Source organism: Cupressus sempervirens, chromosome 2 (assembly GCF_028749045.1).
Source record: "Cupressus sempervirens isolate cs-2001-9-10 chromosome 2, ASM2874904v1, whole genome shotgun sequence".
Taxonomy (NCBI): domain Eukaryota; kingdom Viridiplantae; phylum Streptophyta; class Pinopsida; order Cupressales; family Cupressaceae; genus Cupressus; species Cupressus sempervirens.
Window position 1 is genome coordinate 603,466,838 of NC_143119.1, and position 18,279 is coordinate 603,485,116.

The 18,279-nt window shown below is 38.1% G+C and overlaps 1 protein-coding gene across 2 annotated transcripts in view; it reads right to left on the reverse strand.

Moving 5' to 3' along the window:
• The window catches only part of LOC149574841 (diacylglycerol kinase 4-like), a 313,933-nt gene that overhangs the window by 122,700 nt on the left and 172,954 nt on the right, over window positions 1-18,279 (reverse strand). For both annotated transcript variants that reach the window (XR_016360102.1, XM_089814678.1), the window contains exon 8: window positions 93-163. Coding sequence is in view for 1 of the 2 variants with exons in the window: in XM_089814678.1 (XP_089670804.1) it covers window positions 93-163 (71 nt within the window). In the remaining variant the exon portion in view is untranslated. The remainder of the gene's footprint in view (window positions 1-92; window positions 164-18,279) is intronic.

Consider the following 18,279-nt stretch of genomic DNA (forward strand, 5'->3'; position numbering starts at 1 on the left):
CAAGAAATGTGTTTTAATGATTTCCAAAGATAGTAGAACAGAAAATATTCATCAAAAATCACATACAAAGAGAAGTGACGGTTCCTTCTGACCTGAGTCGAGGATTGGTTGAACAGTGTGTGCAAAACCACCCTTGAGTGCAACTATATCCAGAATAGATCATCTGCAAATCAGAAATAATAAAAGATCATGTGATAACAGATATACAGAAAATCATAATCAGCCAGGATATCATCAAAGCTGTCTCCTAATGCAGTAACATGCTTATATGACAAAAGACATTTGTTGCATTCCAATAAAAAAAACAATACTTGATATATCAACATCATGACTAGACATTGATGCAAGCATCAATAGTTTTATCACTATATACAATTCAATTCAGGCGTTTCTGCATCACATTAGGTAAATTAAAAATTCATGTTTGGAAATGACTGGTAACTGAAATGCTCAAGTTTAGCCAGTTTCTTGGCAGCGGACTAATTGGAAAGGCAACTTCCCTTCATTCTATTATAATACAAATTATGACAACCAGATACAGAGAATAGTTAATTAAAAATATTTGACACAAATCAATTATGCTCTCCTTCACTTTTAAAAAGAAAAAGCCATATCTTCTGAACAAATTTGCAATCTTATATGTAGCCACTTATCAAACTTTCTTGGCTCATCTGCAATTTTTTTATCATCCTAAGTGAAATGCTTAAGTTTAAATGTTACTTGGAACTATTTTCTGTACTAGATTTGAGTTCTTAGGGTTCCTAACTTCCTACTAATAAAAAAATCACTGCTTTATAATTTGAGGGCAGAAAAACTGAAAATCAAATTTAAGGCAAACTACATGGACCCAAACTAAGTAAATTAAGGAAACAGAAAAGAAAAAGTAAATTTTCTCTAAATAAATGGTAAATTATATTAAATAAGGATGAAAATGTACAATGGCAAGCCCTTCAACCATATTTAGAGGAAACATGTTCAAAAGAAAAAATGTATGATTTTTATAGTAGGCACTGGTAACTGTAACAGAAGTTCAAAAACCGACCTAAATACTGAATATTCCAAGAAGAATCTCAATTTGAACTTTTAATATTTTAAGCCTGTCCCAGTGTACTTTGGACATGGGGTAGCGAAATTGCAATGATCACTTCAAATAATGTTTTTTGGGATTATGATAGTTAAACATGAATATCTAAGTTGGAATAGTTAAACATGAATATCTAAGTTGGAATATTTATAATGGCATTGTGATTTTAACATGTCAAGCTGTGATGATACATGCTAAGTTGCCAATTCAGGTGCAAATGCGGATGCAGGGACGAAAATTGGGAGTGCGGATGTTTAAAAGAAAATTTGGGCAGTTTTCGATGCGTATGGGTGCATTTTATAGACACACACACACAAAATGCAAGAAATATGAAGAAAGCTATGAGCTGCTTGAGGTTCTTGACCTGCTTGACCTGTCTGTCTGTGTAGTTGAGCTACTTGCCTGTCTTCTTCAGCTGCTTCCTCAGCTCATATTATATGTCCACTTTTTAAAATAGAGGCATGGAAGAAGAAAGTAATAAAAGAAAAGTCACTATTACATTATTACTTATTCAGCTCATATTAAGTATTAAACAGCAGCCTGAAGAAAAGAAATATATGCGTTTTCTAAAAAACTAAATGAATGGTCTTTAACAGTCGTGTGATATTTTGGGTGAAGATGACACTGTTGGTATCAAACAAGAGCAGATGGCAGTGTTTTTGCATATGCATGTGGATGCTCCCAGGTGTTTTTGCATATCAGCCAGAATCCACAGGGCTTCCTAGCACTTCTGCTCCTGCATCCTCATCGCTGCAAATCCACCTCTGCATACAGCAGTTCAAGCGCATTGGTAAATTAGGATACATGAGTACGCAACAGAAACTTAATTTATGAATCAATTTTTTATGGTACTCAAGAAGGATCAAGAATGCTTCATCAAATTAGTGATCTTCTATGCCAGTTTACCCTAGATGTAATGGCCAGTGACATCTATTACAGTCATTAATGTCTACAGTAGGAAGGCAACTTTGTGGAATGGATGAGGATGGATGCACAATAAAAGTCCCTTTTGTGTTTTTAGTTCTACTAGTTTTTGATGCAAATGGGGAGAATAAAGGAACTATGGATCCTATGTTAGCCTTCTTGTGCTTATGAGTACTTATTTGATAGTCGATGATGCCTTATAAGGTTTAATTGTTTGATACGTGTCACAAGGGGTTAATGGCTGTCTAATAAGTGTTTTACATTTTTAGGGAACTTTTCCAAGATATGGTTCTACATTGCACTGTTCATGCTTGTGCCATATCCATCACCACCAAAGCCATATGTGTGCATCACCTTTATTGCAATAATGAACAAGAGCATCCATCACCATCCACATACTCATGCCTATGTTCCCCAAGAACAAATCCCAAAATCTTTTAATTATAATTCAAGGATGCAAGAATGGCTCATAAACATACCCAGGCCATCCTATATTTCAAAAAACTACTTCAGTCATCTTAAAAATGCTCCTAACATGTGGGCATCACTAGATGTCCTTAAGACAGCTAGGAATGTCTCAAACCTCTCTACTCATCTCCACAGCAATTCAAACATGTTTTTTTCTTTTTTTAGTCCAAAATGAGAAAAATAATTCTTTTAGTTTTTCTGGACCCCCACAATACACTTAGCTTTTGCTGAATCATAAGGATCGCTGCAAATGTATTGGCACTGCCTGTTGGGTATGAGTTTTCCAAGGGCAGCAATCTCTCTCTTATTTATAATGTGGGTCATACATGGAGAGACATGTTCCTTCACAGGACATGTCTATTCATTATTATTTAGTTTATATAACAGCTGAGCGTGTGTGTGTGTGTGTGTGTGTATGTGTGGTCTCATGGGTTTATCCAGTTGAACCTACCAAACATCAACACTCTCTCATAGGTAGGGAGGATAAACACAAGATATTACCTCAATGTTTAATTGGGAATGATAAGTTTTACGAATATCCTTCACCAAAAGATATCCACCATTTAGATATCATCTCATGGTATCAAGAGTAATGGCCTCCTGAATATCAAGTCACATGACATTTACTAAGTACTTTGAGAAATGATATTAAGAGTAATGGCCTCTTGAATGTCAAGTCACATGACATTCACCAAGTACTCATTGAGTAATGGCCTCTTGAATGTCGAGTTGCAAAATATTTACCAAGTACTCTTGAGTAATGGCTTCCTAGACATCAAATCACATGATATTGACCAAGTCTTGTTGAGCATTAGCCTCCTAAACATCAAGTTGCATGACATTCACTAAGTACTCAAAAATGTTCCTAAGGTATGTGCACACATATCCTCAATGATACTTACCATAGGAACATTCATGGTCTGTTTAAGGAACTTAATCCACCATGCAAGATATAATCTATTACGATTTGTTTCATACATCATAAAATGTCTATCACAATAAAAGGTTGTAGTTTGTTTAAGGCACTTAATCCACCATGCAAGTTATAATCTATTATGATCTGTTTTAGACATCATAAATGTCTATCACAATAGAAGATAAGTTATTGAAAGATCGTCACCTTTTAATAACTCTTACAACTAATAATCATTTGAAAGGCGCAATTTTTTCATGATGTAAATAGGGGGTAGGCCGACCAAAATCATGTAGTCACACACATGGATTTTCAAACTCCCTCTGAATATCAATCTTATGACCTCCTCATCCTATGTTGCCTTTGGTGAAGTGTTAAACCACCTCTGAATCTGATATCAATGTTTCTTTTCTTGTAAGAACGTCCTTGAAGAGAAATGAAAAGATCAAGGCAAATAGCTTTAACAGTATGTATAGAAATACAAATAAAGAGTAGATAAATGAATACTGTAATGTTCTCATCATAAAATAAATAATTAATCAAACCTTTGTTTTGTTAAGTCCTGAAATTTGCACCCAACCAGACTCAACGAAAAGAACTGAAAATTTCAGGTAACATTGAACCACTAATAAGTAGTGGGATTTTCTTATGAAACTAAGTGGATCTTCAGGTTATAGGTCGGCTCCTTGGGATAATCACATAAGCTCTTGTAACTAAAACGAACTGAACTTGGTAGGAAAAGGGAGAAAGATGCAGAAATAAACCTAAAACTGAACCTAGCTCATAGGCGATACACCAAAACTTATGAATACTTAAGATACTACTATTATCAAAATAGTGAAACTCCCTTTGATTACCAACACATAGATCCTATACTGGCTTGCATTAATACTTCATAATAAGGTCATGACAATGAGAGTTAAGGAACATGAAGACGCTCACATAACAGTCCCAAAACAAAAAACACAAACTATAACCTGCAAACAAAAGTATAAACTGCAACTACATGATAACCGAGACAGAGTGAGAAGAAATTCTAAAAATTCACTTAAACATTTTATCAATCAGATATTACTCACACACAGTAACAAAAAAGATTAAGTCGGTATCAAAAAAAATCACTAAATGACTCAATACATATATCAAGTATCCCAAAAATGAATTAAAAAGATGTGGAAAATACCAAGCACATGAAAATATGTCATAAAATTCCTCCCTGCATAATCACAACTCCTTTACAATCATAGTCCAAAATACTATGTAGCAATTCTTTTGGGTCGAATCCATGAAAGAAGGCTCCACAAAAGGAGTCAAAACTCATAAAAAATGATGACAAGTGACTGATAAACTTCACTAAGTCATAAAAGAACCTATGACTCACTCCCAAATGCCAAAATAGGGAGGTAGATCTATCACATATATGTCTTGTGGAATAGAGAAGGCAGGGCAAGCATGTAAGGTCAAACTAGCATTCTTTATGAGACCTATGGAATTTACAAACGTACCATCTAGTTGGACTACCCCTTTCAATATTGGCTCATATTTTAACTCTAATTTATTAGCTACCCTTTTTGGCATAGCAGAACAAGTTGCTCCAATGTCAACCATACAGTTATGTACCAAATTTTTTCCAATAATTAAGGAAACATAGAAAGGAGGAGGTCTCACGTCCTTACCTTGAACTGTTATAGGTTTTCTGTTCACATCAATTTTTTGCTCAGCATTCGTCATCACCACCTTCTCATGACTCCAAACAGCTTGCTCTTGCATATCTTCACCATTCAACGCTATTCTCAACATCTCAGCTTGTCCCGGTATAGATAGGGAGTCCCACATAGTCATTGACATGTTCATCCTCTTCATGTTGTCCACTATGTTCTAAAGTACAGCTGAGTGTACCTTCTGGTATACTTAAGCAGCAACTGGGTCTGCATCTTTGTGAGGCTGATTCCTGGTTTGCTGGATTAGAGGCTTTTGTGGTATACTTTGACCCTTTGTAGATGATGGTCTAGCATTTATGGTAGATTTTTTACTTTTGTTGGCTATTTGATCCATTTCTAGAGCCCTTTTCTTTGCTCTAGCATATGTTATGCTTGTTGGATCATTATTTACACCACAAAATTCCCCACTTTGCCAATTCAGGAATGTTGTCTGATTGGGATGTGTATCCTGTTGCTATTTAGGTACAATAAAAGATGCATCTTGTTGTATACTAGCAGCATTTTGAACCATGAGTGCTTGATTGATCACTCCATTTGAACAAGTGGCTTGATTATGTGCTTACTTGCATGGATAGCAGCATTCATAATCTGCTGCTAGATTATTTTGTGTTGGAACAATATCTCTTATTGGATTTGCTGCATTTAAAGGCCAGTATTATATGGTTGAAATGGTCTCTGATTAACATTTTGTCAATATCCTTGATAATTTCCTTGGTACGGCTGTCTATTCTGCTGAAACTGTTGATTAAACCCCTAATTTGATAGGGTTGAGTTCCTCCTTACTACTTCTGGTTATACCCTTGAAATGGTGGACTAGGACACATTCCCCAAGGTCTACAAAAAGGTTTTAATATCTTGTAGCTCATTTGAGGGTCCGGCAATAGCATTAGTTTGGCTTCCTGCTGATTCTATAGCTGGAACAATAGGCATTGCAGTGAGAGGGTGTATATGCAGTGGCATATTCGGATGTATATCTAGAAAGTATGGGATACGACGTCTAGGGGCTATCTTTCCTACCTGAATAAGGTTGTTCTCTACCCTAATAGCTCTACTATAAGCTTGAGGTAATGATTGACCCCCCATGTATTGTACCATTACAAAAAATATCACTAGTAAGGCTTTTCAAATAATATAGAAATGCATGATCAACAGAAGGCCTTACTAAAGCAGGTATCCTATTCCAAGTTTTCTGGAATCAGATGTTGAAATTTGTCATTCGCTCTTGAGGAGCTCTCTTGATGGTAATTAGCTGCTCTATCAATGATAGATGATCTGAATTCTCTTAGAAAAATATTGTGAATGCATCACCTAGCTCGTCCTAAGTTGATATTCAAGCCACAGGAAGACTTCTAAAACATTCTAACGCCTTGGTCTTGAATGACGCAACCAAGTCTTACAACCACATTCTCTTGAGTCACATGTTGAACATTGCATAGTGCTGCCACATCTCTTATGTATTCAAAAGGCGTGATTTGTCTTTTTCCTATGAGCTCCAACTGTTTACCGTATGGATTAATCAAGCAACGCACACAAGAAATAGACACGAACACCGAACAGCAAACAGCAGAACTCTTATTATTATGATAGATAGATAGATAGATAAAATTTTAACGTCCACGAGGCCAAAAATAGCCTATGGGACAGCAAGACAACTCAAGCAGACTTAAGTAGCGTTGTTCGCCTCTTGTGTAGACTAATGATGAGCCCCCCCAATTGCTCAATGTACTCTTCGTTGAACAGGTTATGCCAAGAACTGTCACATATAGTATCCGCAAACTTATCCCTGCTATCCTTGTAGGCCTCACATTCTAGAATAAAGTGCTGTTCAGTTTCCACTTTCCCAGAATTGCAAAATCTGCAAATTCTCTCTTCCCAAGCCTCCTTTGGCCTCTTCCAACGCCCGGTCTCACAACGAAGTTGGTGAGAGTTGGTTCTCAGCTGAGCAATAAGAATTTTAGCTCTCCAAGAAATGTTGGCTCCTATGTACACTTTTTCGAGTTGATCACAAGTGGGGTTGAACTCATTTATATAATATAGTTTCTTCCTCCCAATCTCGCTTCCCCAATTTCTCTTGTAGAATTTCTCCATAACAAAGACCTTTATTTCTTTATTACTTGTGGGGCACATATTGAAATGAATATTCCATTTACTCATCCACTTGATGTTTTGTTGCATCCATGTCCTTTTTCGCTTACATAGTGTGTCACTAAAGACAACTTTCGGCCATCTATCCTCTTCCATTTTTTCGATTCTTTTTAGATAGCTTAAAAGGCGAACCATAGCAAGTGCCTCAATAGGCGCAGCCCCCATTTCACTTAGCATGATGTCATATGGAACAGTGCTTTTAATTTTAAACTTGCTTGTAATCAAGCGCTTTTGGATTCCTTCGATTTGTTTCCATTGTGCTATAGTAGTGCTGCTGGCCCATAATTCACACCCATAAAGAACAACTGGCAACACAAGAAGACCAAACAAGGTTTGAATAGTTTTCCAATCCCACAACTCCGCTTCACGGAACCTATTCTGAAGAGCGTAGAAAGCCTTCCATCCACCTAATGTCCTTTTATACCTGCAGCTAGACCAGCTTAGTTTTTTGTTGAAATCGATGCCAAGGTATTTATATTCCGCAACTTCTTCGAGAACACTTCCATTGTAATAAAATTCATGTTGATGCTGTTTTTTATTATTAGAGAAAATCATAACCTTGGTTTTGCTGATATTGACTTGCATCCCCACCATTCTACAAAAGCGCTCAAGAGAAGATAGATGGTCTTGCAAACCACAAGCAGATTTGGCAATTAAAATGAGGTCATCCGCATATAGGAGTAGCTTTATAACAAATTCCCCTAGCTGAATGCCTTCACGCTCTTGCGTGTTTAACCACTCTTCCAGTTTGTCAATATATAAACCAAATAAAGTAGGGGATAAAGGGCAGCCCTATTTGACCCCGATATTCGCATATACCAACAGTACATTATGCTTCGATGATATCATGATAAGATGTATACAATGCTTCCCGAAGGGGTTATAAATACTTTCCGAGGAACTTTCCCGAAGGTATCCGTCGGCCAGATACATCATGTCCGCTACAAACTATTTACTGTCGGCTACATAACAAGAACTTTCCCGAAGGGACCCGTCTGCTGATACACAATTTCCTTTCCGAAGGGACCCATCAGCCGATACACAATTTCTACCGACGACACCAACAGTCCTTTCAAGGCTGCTAGTGGTATATCATCATGTTGTTGTAAATTCAGAGGGCTACCTTGATTGAAAGGTATGAAGGCAAAGGCTCTCAATGCAGCTCTCAGTGCAGCCATTGTGTGACTCTGTTATGATATACTTGCTGAAGTTGAGATTGTGCTTGTTGGTATAGTACTTGAAAGTAATGAAAAAGTGCTTGTACTTGCAATAGAAAAACTAACACTTGTACCATCTTCCTCTTCTCACATACATGTACTCTTGGAGGAGTTGTTTGAACTCTCTTTGCACGAGGAGTTCGATCAAGAGTCCTTTCTTTCCTCTTGGGTGTTGACAGCTGCAAGTATTCAAAGGACTTTGAACTTCTTGTTTCTACCTTTTTCATGCAAATTTTCGCATTGGTCACCTTTCTTCACAAACGGAGATGCCAGATATGCTGAAACTGAACTTCTCCAAAGCTGTAAACTTGTTGTTGCATACCAAAACAGCAACAACTGATGAAAATTCTAACTTCGTCACACCGAGCGTACCAAAACTCTCAAGTCCTAAAATTTGCACCCAACCAAACTCAAAAAAAAGAACAAGAAATTTCAGGTAACATTGAAATACTCATATGAAGTTGGATTTTCCTATGAAAACTGAGTAGATCTCCAGGTTATAGGCCGAGTCCTTGGGATAATCACCTAAGCTCTTATAACTAAAACGAGCTAAACTTGATAGTAAACGGGAGAAAGATGCATAAATAAACCTAGAACTAAACCTAGCTAATAGGTGATACACCAAAACTTATGAATACTTAAGATATGACTATTATCAAAACAGTAAAACTCCCTTTGTTTACCAACACGAGATCCTATATTGGCTTGCATTAATACTTCATAATAAGGTCCAATGAGAGTTAAGGAACATGAAGATGCTCACATAACAGTCCCAAAACAAAAGACACAAACTATAAGCTACAAGCAAAAGTAGAAACAGCAACTAGGTGATAACCAAGACAGAGTGAGAAGGAATCGTAAAAATTCACTTAAACACTTTATCAATTAGATATTACTCACACAATAACACAAAATATTAAAGTTAGATCAGAAAAATATCACTAAATGATTCAATACATATATCAGGTATCCCAAAAATGAATTAAAAAGATGCAAAAAATGCCAAGGACACGAAAATATGTCAAAAAGTTTCTCCCTACATAATTAGAACTCCTTTACAATCATAGTCCAAAAGATTAAGTAGCAATCTTTTTGGGTCTAATCCATGAAAGAAGGCTACAAAAAAGGAGTCAATAGTCATCAAAAATGATGACAAGTGACTGATAAACTACACTAAGTCATAAAAGAACCTATGACTCACTCCCAATTGCCCATAAAACACTCTAATAGTTCATAAAGACCCTCAAGATGCTTGGTCAAAGTCCAAATTCAACCCTACACTTAGCTCCTACAATCCCTCCTAACGATTTGAAATTATTTGCAATACTAAGTCTTCACCTAGTATTTCTCTTCTTTTCCCTCTTTAAACACGTCAATTTATCCTAAGTGTTAATCACAATCAAAAGAATAAGTCATAAGAAACAATTAACACATGTTCTAAGGTTTTTTGCATAATCATAAAAATATAAAATAGCTTATAAAAGCACTATTGTATATCTTTATTTCACATATTTATGCCTTCATAACGAGTGTTATCTAACACTTAAAACAAACCCCATGACCTATGACCATATAGAAAGAAAAAATAATAGGAAATAAAATCCCACCAAATGCATCAGATCCCAAATTTTGTAAAACATGAATAAGGGCAAAATATATTACAATATAATGTTCTGAACAGTTTCAGTAATGTTCTTGAAAGTTTTGGAGATGCTCCCAAAAGGTTTCGATAATGTTCTTGAAACTTTTGGAGATTCCCTAAAACGGTTTTCGCTCTAACACCACTATAATGTTTTGTTCTAGAGTTTCCTTATAAAGTCCCGTAGTATGCTTCAAGTAGTCTGGTTGTGTGCTTCAAATAGTATTCCTATGTGCTTTGGGTGCCCAGTGCTTCAGGTAGTTCTCCCTTAGTGCTTCAAGTGGCCAGTGCTTCAAATTAGTGCTTCAGGTCAATGCTTTAGGTCGATGCTTGGGTTAGTGCTTTAGGTGGCCAATGCTTCAAGTCAGTGCTTTGGGTGGCCAATGCTTTAGGTAGTTCTCATTCAGTGCTTTGGGTGGCCACTGCTTTAGGTCAATGCTTCAGGTAGTTCCTCTGGATGGCAATGCACAATGGAGTGAGGCTGTAGTGCAATGTTGGAGCACAAGGAGGTCGTACGACAAGGAGCAGGCAGTGAGAAGCCATACGGTGCAGGAACAAGTGACCGTATGATGGTCTTCAGGTGATCGTACAGTGGTCTTCGGGTTATCGTACTATTATGGATCTGAAGGGTCGTACAGTGACAAAGGAAGAGGTGGTCGTACGGTGGAGGTGGAGGGGCAATTGTGCAGGATGGAGATAATTAGGCAGCATGGTGGGAAGGACAGTCGTACGGTATGGACAAAGCTAGAGGCCGAAGGGGAGGTATGGAAAGATGGTGGTGTGCTGAGGCCATACGTCTGTACGATGATATAGAAAGAAGTTGTATGGTGAAGTGAAGGTAATTATGACGAGGAAAACAAAGAAGTTCGGCAATGTTGTTGCAATGCAAAATGCAATATATTAAACACAAATACCTTGCAGAAAATCAAAGACCAGCTAGATACACACTTGCACCACTTAATAATGATATTTCACATATAGACTCAAAAATGGAGATTAGAACACACATAACCTTCAATTAGACTTCCCAAAAGATGGTGCTGCGATTTGCCTAATCCGAGCAAAGTATTACAGGCGACAGAATAGGGTGATGGTCGAATCCCACCGAAATCGGAAATAGCCATGTAGGGAAGGTCTTTCACTTCCAAAATGGAAAACAACAGAGAAAATCCCATCAAGAATTTGCAATACAAAGAAATAATCAAAATTGCATACCTACTACTACATACAAGCTGTACTTAAATACCCGTCAGGGAAAACCTTTCCAAGGGTATACAAAGATAGCCGACAGCAAAACTTTCCAACAGAAACTAGTATACAAATAGGTCCGACATATATTAAATCAATCTAAACCATAAATACAAATAATAACTTGGGCCCATATTAATTAATTAAAGTAACTAATTAAAGGTCCTTTTATTGTATTACTTAAATTCTGGGACCAATTTATTAATTAATTTAATTTAATTATTACATTCAAATTTGGGGACATGACAAATCCTTGCTGCCTCAAAAATTGCTTACCCTCAAGCGATCCATCATCAAACTTGCAGGATAAACAAGTGAAATGACGTCAATCCTCCGACACGCCACATTGCTATCAAACTTTCATTGTGCCATTCTAATATAAATATTGTTGTATCCTTCACCAGGATCCCAATGACATAAATTGATGAAATCTTTCACATCATTATGTTCAAAAATATCTTTGGATACGGTCATGCACACAGACGCTGATGCTAGCACAAACTTACCCATTGCCACAACCACAATGATAACTATTATATTCCTGACGAATGAAACCTTGACAAAGAGAGCTTTAGTGGTGAAAATGTCGACGAAGGAGGCCTTGACTATGAGTACCTTGGCGACAAGAGCTTCAGTGAAGGGTGTCAATGGGAGCCTCAACAAAGAGTACCTCAATAAAAGGAACCTTGGCAAAGAAAACCTCAACAAAGAGTACCTCGGTGACAAATAAAATTTTAGCTACAGATTAAACCTCACTGGCACACAAAATCTCAGTTAGAGTGTCGATGATAGATAGAGCCTCAACAACGAGCAATGTCTCAATGCCGAAAAATGTAGCTATTGCGACTGATGCAGCCACAATAACGAATACACAATGAGGATGGAGACAGCCATGATGCTGTCGACGGACACAACTATGACAATGGATACGGACTCGGCATCGGTGACAAATACGAACTTGACGACGGACACAAACTTGGCATCGGTGACAGAAACGAACTCGACGATGGACACAAACTCAATATTGATGATGAACACGACAATGACAGACACAAACTGGACGACGAACACAGACTTGGCTTCGGTGACGAACACAATAGTGATAGACACAAACTCGATGAGGAACACGGACTCGGCGTCGGTGACAGACACAATGGTGTTGGACAAGAACTCCGTGTCGATGACAGACATGACGGTGATGCAGACGATGGTGACAGACACGATGGTGATGGAGACGATGGTGACAGACACGACAATGATGGAGACGATGGTGATAGACACGATGGTGGCAAACACAACGATGGTGACAGACACGAAGTTGACGACGAAAACGAACTCAGTGTCGTTGATGGACACGATGGTGACGGACATGAACTCAGCGTTGACGACTGACATGACGATGACAAACACGAACTCAACGTCAGTAACGGACATGACAGTGATGGACAAGATGGTGACAGACACAACAATGATGAACACAATAGTAACAGACACGAACTCAATGACGGACACAGACTCGGCGTCGGTGATGGACACGACGGTGTCAGATATGAACTTGGCGTTTGTGACGGACATAACGGTGATGGATGTGATGGTAAAGACATAATGGTGACGAACACAATAATGATGGACACAATGGTGACGAACACCATGGTGACAGACACAACCGTGATGAACACGACAACAGTGATAGACACAAACTTGATAACGGACACGAACTCGGCGTCGGTGACAGACACAACGGTGATGGACACGAACTCGACGTCGGTGACGAAAATGACAGTGATGGACACAATGGTGATGGGCATGATGGTGACGGACACAAACTTGGCATTAGTGACGAGCACAACGATGACAGACACGATGACTGAGGGACACAACCTCTGTAACGGGCAAGACCACGATGACGGACATTGCTTCGATGACAGACACAACCTCGACAATAAACACAACCTTTGTAACAGACACAGCCTCGAGCACAACTTCGATGATGGGCACAACTTGATCCATCCATGTCTTCACAAGATCCATGCTGCTATAGAGGGAATACATTATAGATTACGAACCCATAAAATAGATGCGATGGGTTGGGATATTTCATCCATCTCTTCAATGCATGAAATCATAAGACTCTCCATAGCAACTAAAATCTTAGTATCATGATCTTCCTTGATGGTGACCAAGAAGTGATGAAACATATCATGGACCAAATTTTGCAATTCAACATCTAAGAGAAGGTTACTTTGACATTTGTACAATTCTCCAATATTGTAGATCTCCTGTTTACCGAGGCTTCATAATATTCACAATAGTAGATGATTTATTTACAATGATCCCAGACGAGATATAAATACTATCCGCCGAACCTTCCCGCAGAAGTCCGTCGGCCACAAACATTATGTCCGCTACAAATTATTTACCCGTCGGCTACAAAATACAAAACACCGACGACAATCATTCTGTCGGCTACAGAAACACCGCCAGGACCTCCAGTCGGCTGACATCTCCTACCAAAAGGGTCACTATTGAAGTCATTGAGACTCTGAAAGCTGTCTACTATCAATTGCAATATCTCTATCATGGTGTTATCATCATACGGTGCTTTAGGAGCTGAAATTCTCAAGACCTCACTAAGACATGCTACACCTACCAATCTTTTATCATGTTATGGTGTCTCAAAAGCCTGAGTTGACTTAAGGTCCCCTTAATCGATGAGAGGATTCCCTGTATAAATCTTGAAGGTAATTGGTTCACCTGACACAAACAAACTTAAAATATATCTAATGGAAGATCAACACCCTCACTGAGCTCTTTGTCAATCCTTTGTAGTGCCTTCAAACAGCACTCTCCATCACTGTTCAGGGCCATAGTGTGATCCAAGTACCAAAATCTCTCAATCATCCCAGCAAGATGGCAAGATCACCAACTCTGATACCATTGTAATGTTCAAAACGGTTTCGGTAATGTTCCCAAAAGTTTCGGAGATGCTCCCGAAAGGTTTCGGTAATGTTCCCAAACAATTTCTGCTCTAATACTACTGTAATGTTCCGTTCTAGAGTTTCCTTATAAAGTCTCGTAGTATGCTTTAGGTAGTCTTGTCGTGTGCTTCAAGTAGTCTGGTTGTGTGCTCTAAATAGTATCCTTTAGTGCTTCGGGGGGCCAATGCTTCAATTAGTTCTCCCTTAGTGCTTTGGGTGGCCAGTGCTTCGCGTGGCTAGTGCTTCAGGTCAATGCTTCAGGTGGCTAGTGTTTCAAGTCAGTGATTCAAGTAGTTCCTCTAGGTGGCGATGCACAATGGAGTGAGGTCATACTGCAATGTTGGAGCACAAGGAGGCTGTACAACGAGTAGGTAGTGAGAAGCCGTACGGTGCAAGAACAAGTGACCATACAGTGGTCTTCGGGTGACCATACGATAGTGGATTTGAAGGGCCATACAGTGACAAGGGAAGAGGTGGTCGTACAATGGAGGTGGAGGGGCAATTGTGCGGGATGGAGATAATGAGGCTGTGCGGTGGGAAGGACAATCGTACAGTATGGAAAAAAACTAGAAGCTGAAAGGTAGGTACGGAAAGATGGTGGTGTGTTGAGGTCGTACATCTGTATAGTAATACAAAAGGAGGTTGTACGATGAAGTAAAGTTAATTATGGCAAGGAGCAAAACAAAGAAGTTTGGCAATGTTGTTCGCAATACAAAACGCAATATATTAAACACAAACACCTTGCAGGAAATCAAAGACCAGCTATATACACACTTGCACCAATAACTAATGATATTTCGCATACACACTCAAAAATGGAGATTAGAACACACATAACCTTCAATTAGATTTGCCAAAAGATGGTGCTCCGATTTGCCAGATCCGAGCAAAGTATTATAGGCGACGAAATAGGGTGAAGGTTGAATCCCACCGAAACCGAAAATAGCCAAGTAGGGAAGGTCTTCTACTTCCGAAATGGTGAACAACAGAGAATCTCGACAGGAATTTGCAGTACAAAGAAACAATTCAAATTGCATACCAACAACTACATACAAGCCGTGCTTAAATACCCATCAAGGAAAACCTTTCCGAGGGTGTACAAAGATAGCCGACGGCAAAACTTACCAATAGAAACTAAAATAAAAATAGGTCCGAGATATATTAAATCAATCAAAACCACAAATACAAATAATAACTTGGGTCCATATTAATTAATTAAAGGTCCTTTTCTTATATTATTTAAATTCTAGGACCAGTTAATTAATTAATTTAATTAAATTATTACATTCAAATTTGGGGACGTGACATACAACTTAACCCTAAACTCACTCATTTTGCATATGCCGTGATTCTTGGAGAACTCGACAAGAATGAAAGCATAGGGTTTTTTCCTTGATTTGCATCCACCATTACTGGTTTTTTAGAGAATATCTTCTAGGTTTCAAGGCTATTTTAGAGCCATCACTTGCTGCTGTTCAGAACCTCTGTAATTTTCACATTTTCTGCACTCTTTTAGTCTTCTCTAGGATCTTGACTCATTGTTGGAATAGTGAGAAGGCTGGAACTTCCTGCTGTTCAGAGCCACTATCGAATCCTCTTCCTTTCCTCTGCTGGGCACATCTTTGTTGTTTGGTTGGAAAATCTTCTTCCAGCTGCGGCTTTACATAGTATGTTGTTAAAGGGTTTACAAAGGTAAATCTATGGCTTTCTTTGATTGTCCGTGCATAGAGATACTGCTGCTATTTGACTGCTATGATATAATTTGTTTTATTCTCTGGCTTGGACATATGGACTTTATGATTTCGAACACCTTTGTTGTTTCGAGCTGCCATATTTTAGAAACAAACAATGTTTGTTCTGCAGTCATTCTGAGTTTTCTCTGCATTTTTAACCCTGCTATTGGAATTATGAGCTTTATTTCTGTTCATATTCAGTTTTTTAAAGCCAAATCTGGGTTTTTTCCCTTCTTACTCATTACCCTCAACTGGAAATCTGCTTCGACCATGAGCTTTTGGAGCTATTTTTTGTGATTTGGAAAAGCATTTGTTATTTCCATTGCCATTTCTCACAACTCTGAATACCTCAAGTATTGTCGTGACTTGTTTTGAACAAATGGAGATAAAGTTTTACTGCTTATTTCTGAATCTACATGTTCCTCCACTATGGAGGTTTTGCCTGTAGTTGATATCCTCACTACCGTGACTCCTCTCTATTTTCTCTTTGGCACTTGATCTGAAGTTTTTCTTCATTGAAACCCGCACCATATTTGCTAACTCATATCATGGCTGATGAAATGCTAGCTGGAAATCACAAGCCGTAAGTTGTTTTCTTCATACATTCCATGGTATTTGATAGAAAAACCATCATGCTTGAATGAATTCACCCTTTGTTTGCTATATTGGATAAATATTTTGCTCATTTTCTGCTAGGTATTCTCCTTCTTCCCCTGTTGGTTGGAGTTATAGTTTTTGACACAGAGGATAAAATTCTATTATAATTTCTGAGCAGATTTAAGGGTATTGAGGCCACCATTATTGACTAATTCTTCTTGCCTTTTCTGTTGGACACCATCTTAAGTTTTAAAAATGATCTTCCTCTATTTGTAGCGCCATTAATTGAATACTTTGTTTCTGCTATGTATTCTAGCCATGAGTTGTAAACCGCCATGTATGAAAGAAAGCTTGCTGATTTCCTTTGATGGAGTTAAACACTTGATTGCTGTAGATGAGTTTTTCCATGCAATTTTTATGCATACAGATTATTACATATTCTGTAACATATTTCCTCTTTTTGGGTGATCCATCAATAGACTTGTCTTCATTACTTTTGATGTTGGAATGGGTTTCTTTGACCTTTGGCTGTAAAATTGAGGACTTCATACGTTTCTCTTTTCTTGGCATGATTTTCTTGCAAGTATTCAGCCTGTAACAATTCTGCTTGATTATTTCATGATGCTGAAGCCAGCATTCATGTCATAGTTGCAATCACAAGTTACTTCCTTTTTCTTTTACTTTGATGAAAAGTGTACCTCTGTTGTATTATAAGCTGCTTTCTGGAATTTATTACAGTTCTGATACATGTGATTTCCCCTTTGATTTATGTTGTCATTCGGTGAAGAAAACTCGAAAACTCATCACATTTTATCATAATCCCTGACTGGATTTTCCTGTAGCTTGTTGTTTCTCATTTCTCTTAAAGTATTTTGCTCCTCCTTTACTGCTATTAATGATTAAAATGCCTGCTATAAATCCTTTCCAGATTTTAAAATAACATTATAGCTCAATGTGTTCACTTGCTTAGAAAAATTATGATTTCACTTGCAAGTAACGTCTGAAACAGAACATTACAGTGGTATCAAAGCTATTGATCTTGTCAGCCTGTCGACAGTGAATGAACGTTTATAGCCGGAAAAGAAGGAGATCCCATTCAATTGATAGAATGGCAGATGAAGAACCCACTCCAACCAAACTCATGGCCCTACTAAGGGATCTTTTGTTGAATCAAGCTCAGATCAATGATGCTGAACTACTTATGGAAGCAACTCTCAAGAAGCTAGCAGACAATAAGATACCTAGAGAACAAAATGGTCACAGCACAGACTCGGTGTCGGGTAAGGAAAAATCCCATCTAGCACGCTCTCAACCTTCCGTGCTGACCTTCCCTCTATGGATGAAGCTGTTGCAAAGAGAAAGGGAACCAACTTTCACAAAAATACAACAACTGAGAGAAGACTAGAGGAATGCCAATTTGGAAAGAGACATTTCACATAAAGATTACACCGAATTAAGAATGCGTTATTCTGGAACTAGAAATAGAGGATATTTTAATGATAATCTCAAAAGGAAGTTGAGTATAGTAAACCTATCATCATTTGATGGATTGGGATCTATGAGTGCACAAGCCTGGGTAATGAAAGCATACACTTACTTCCAACTCAATCCG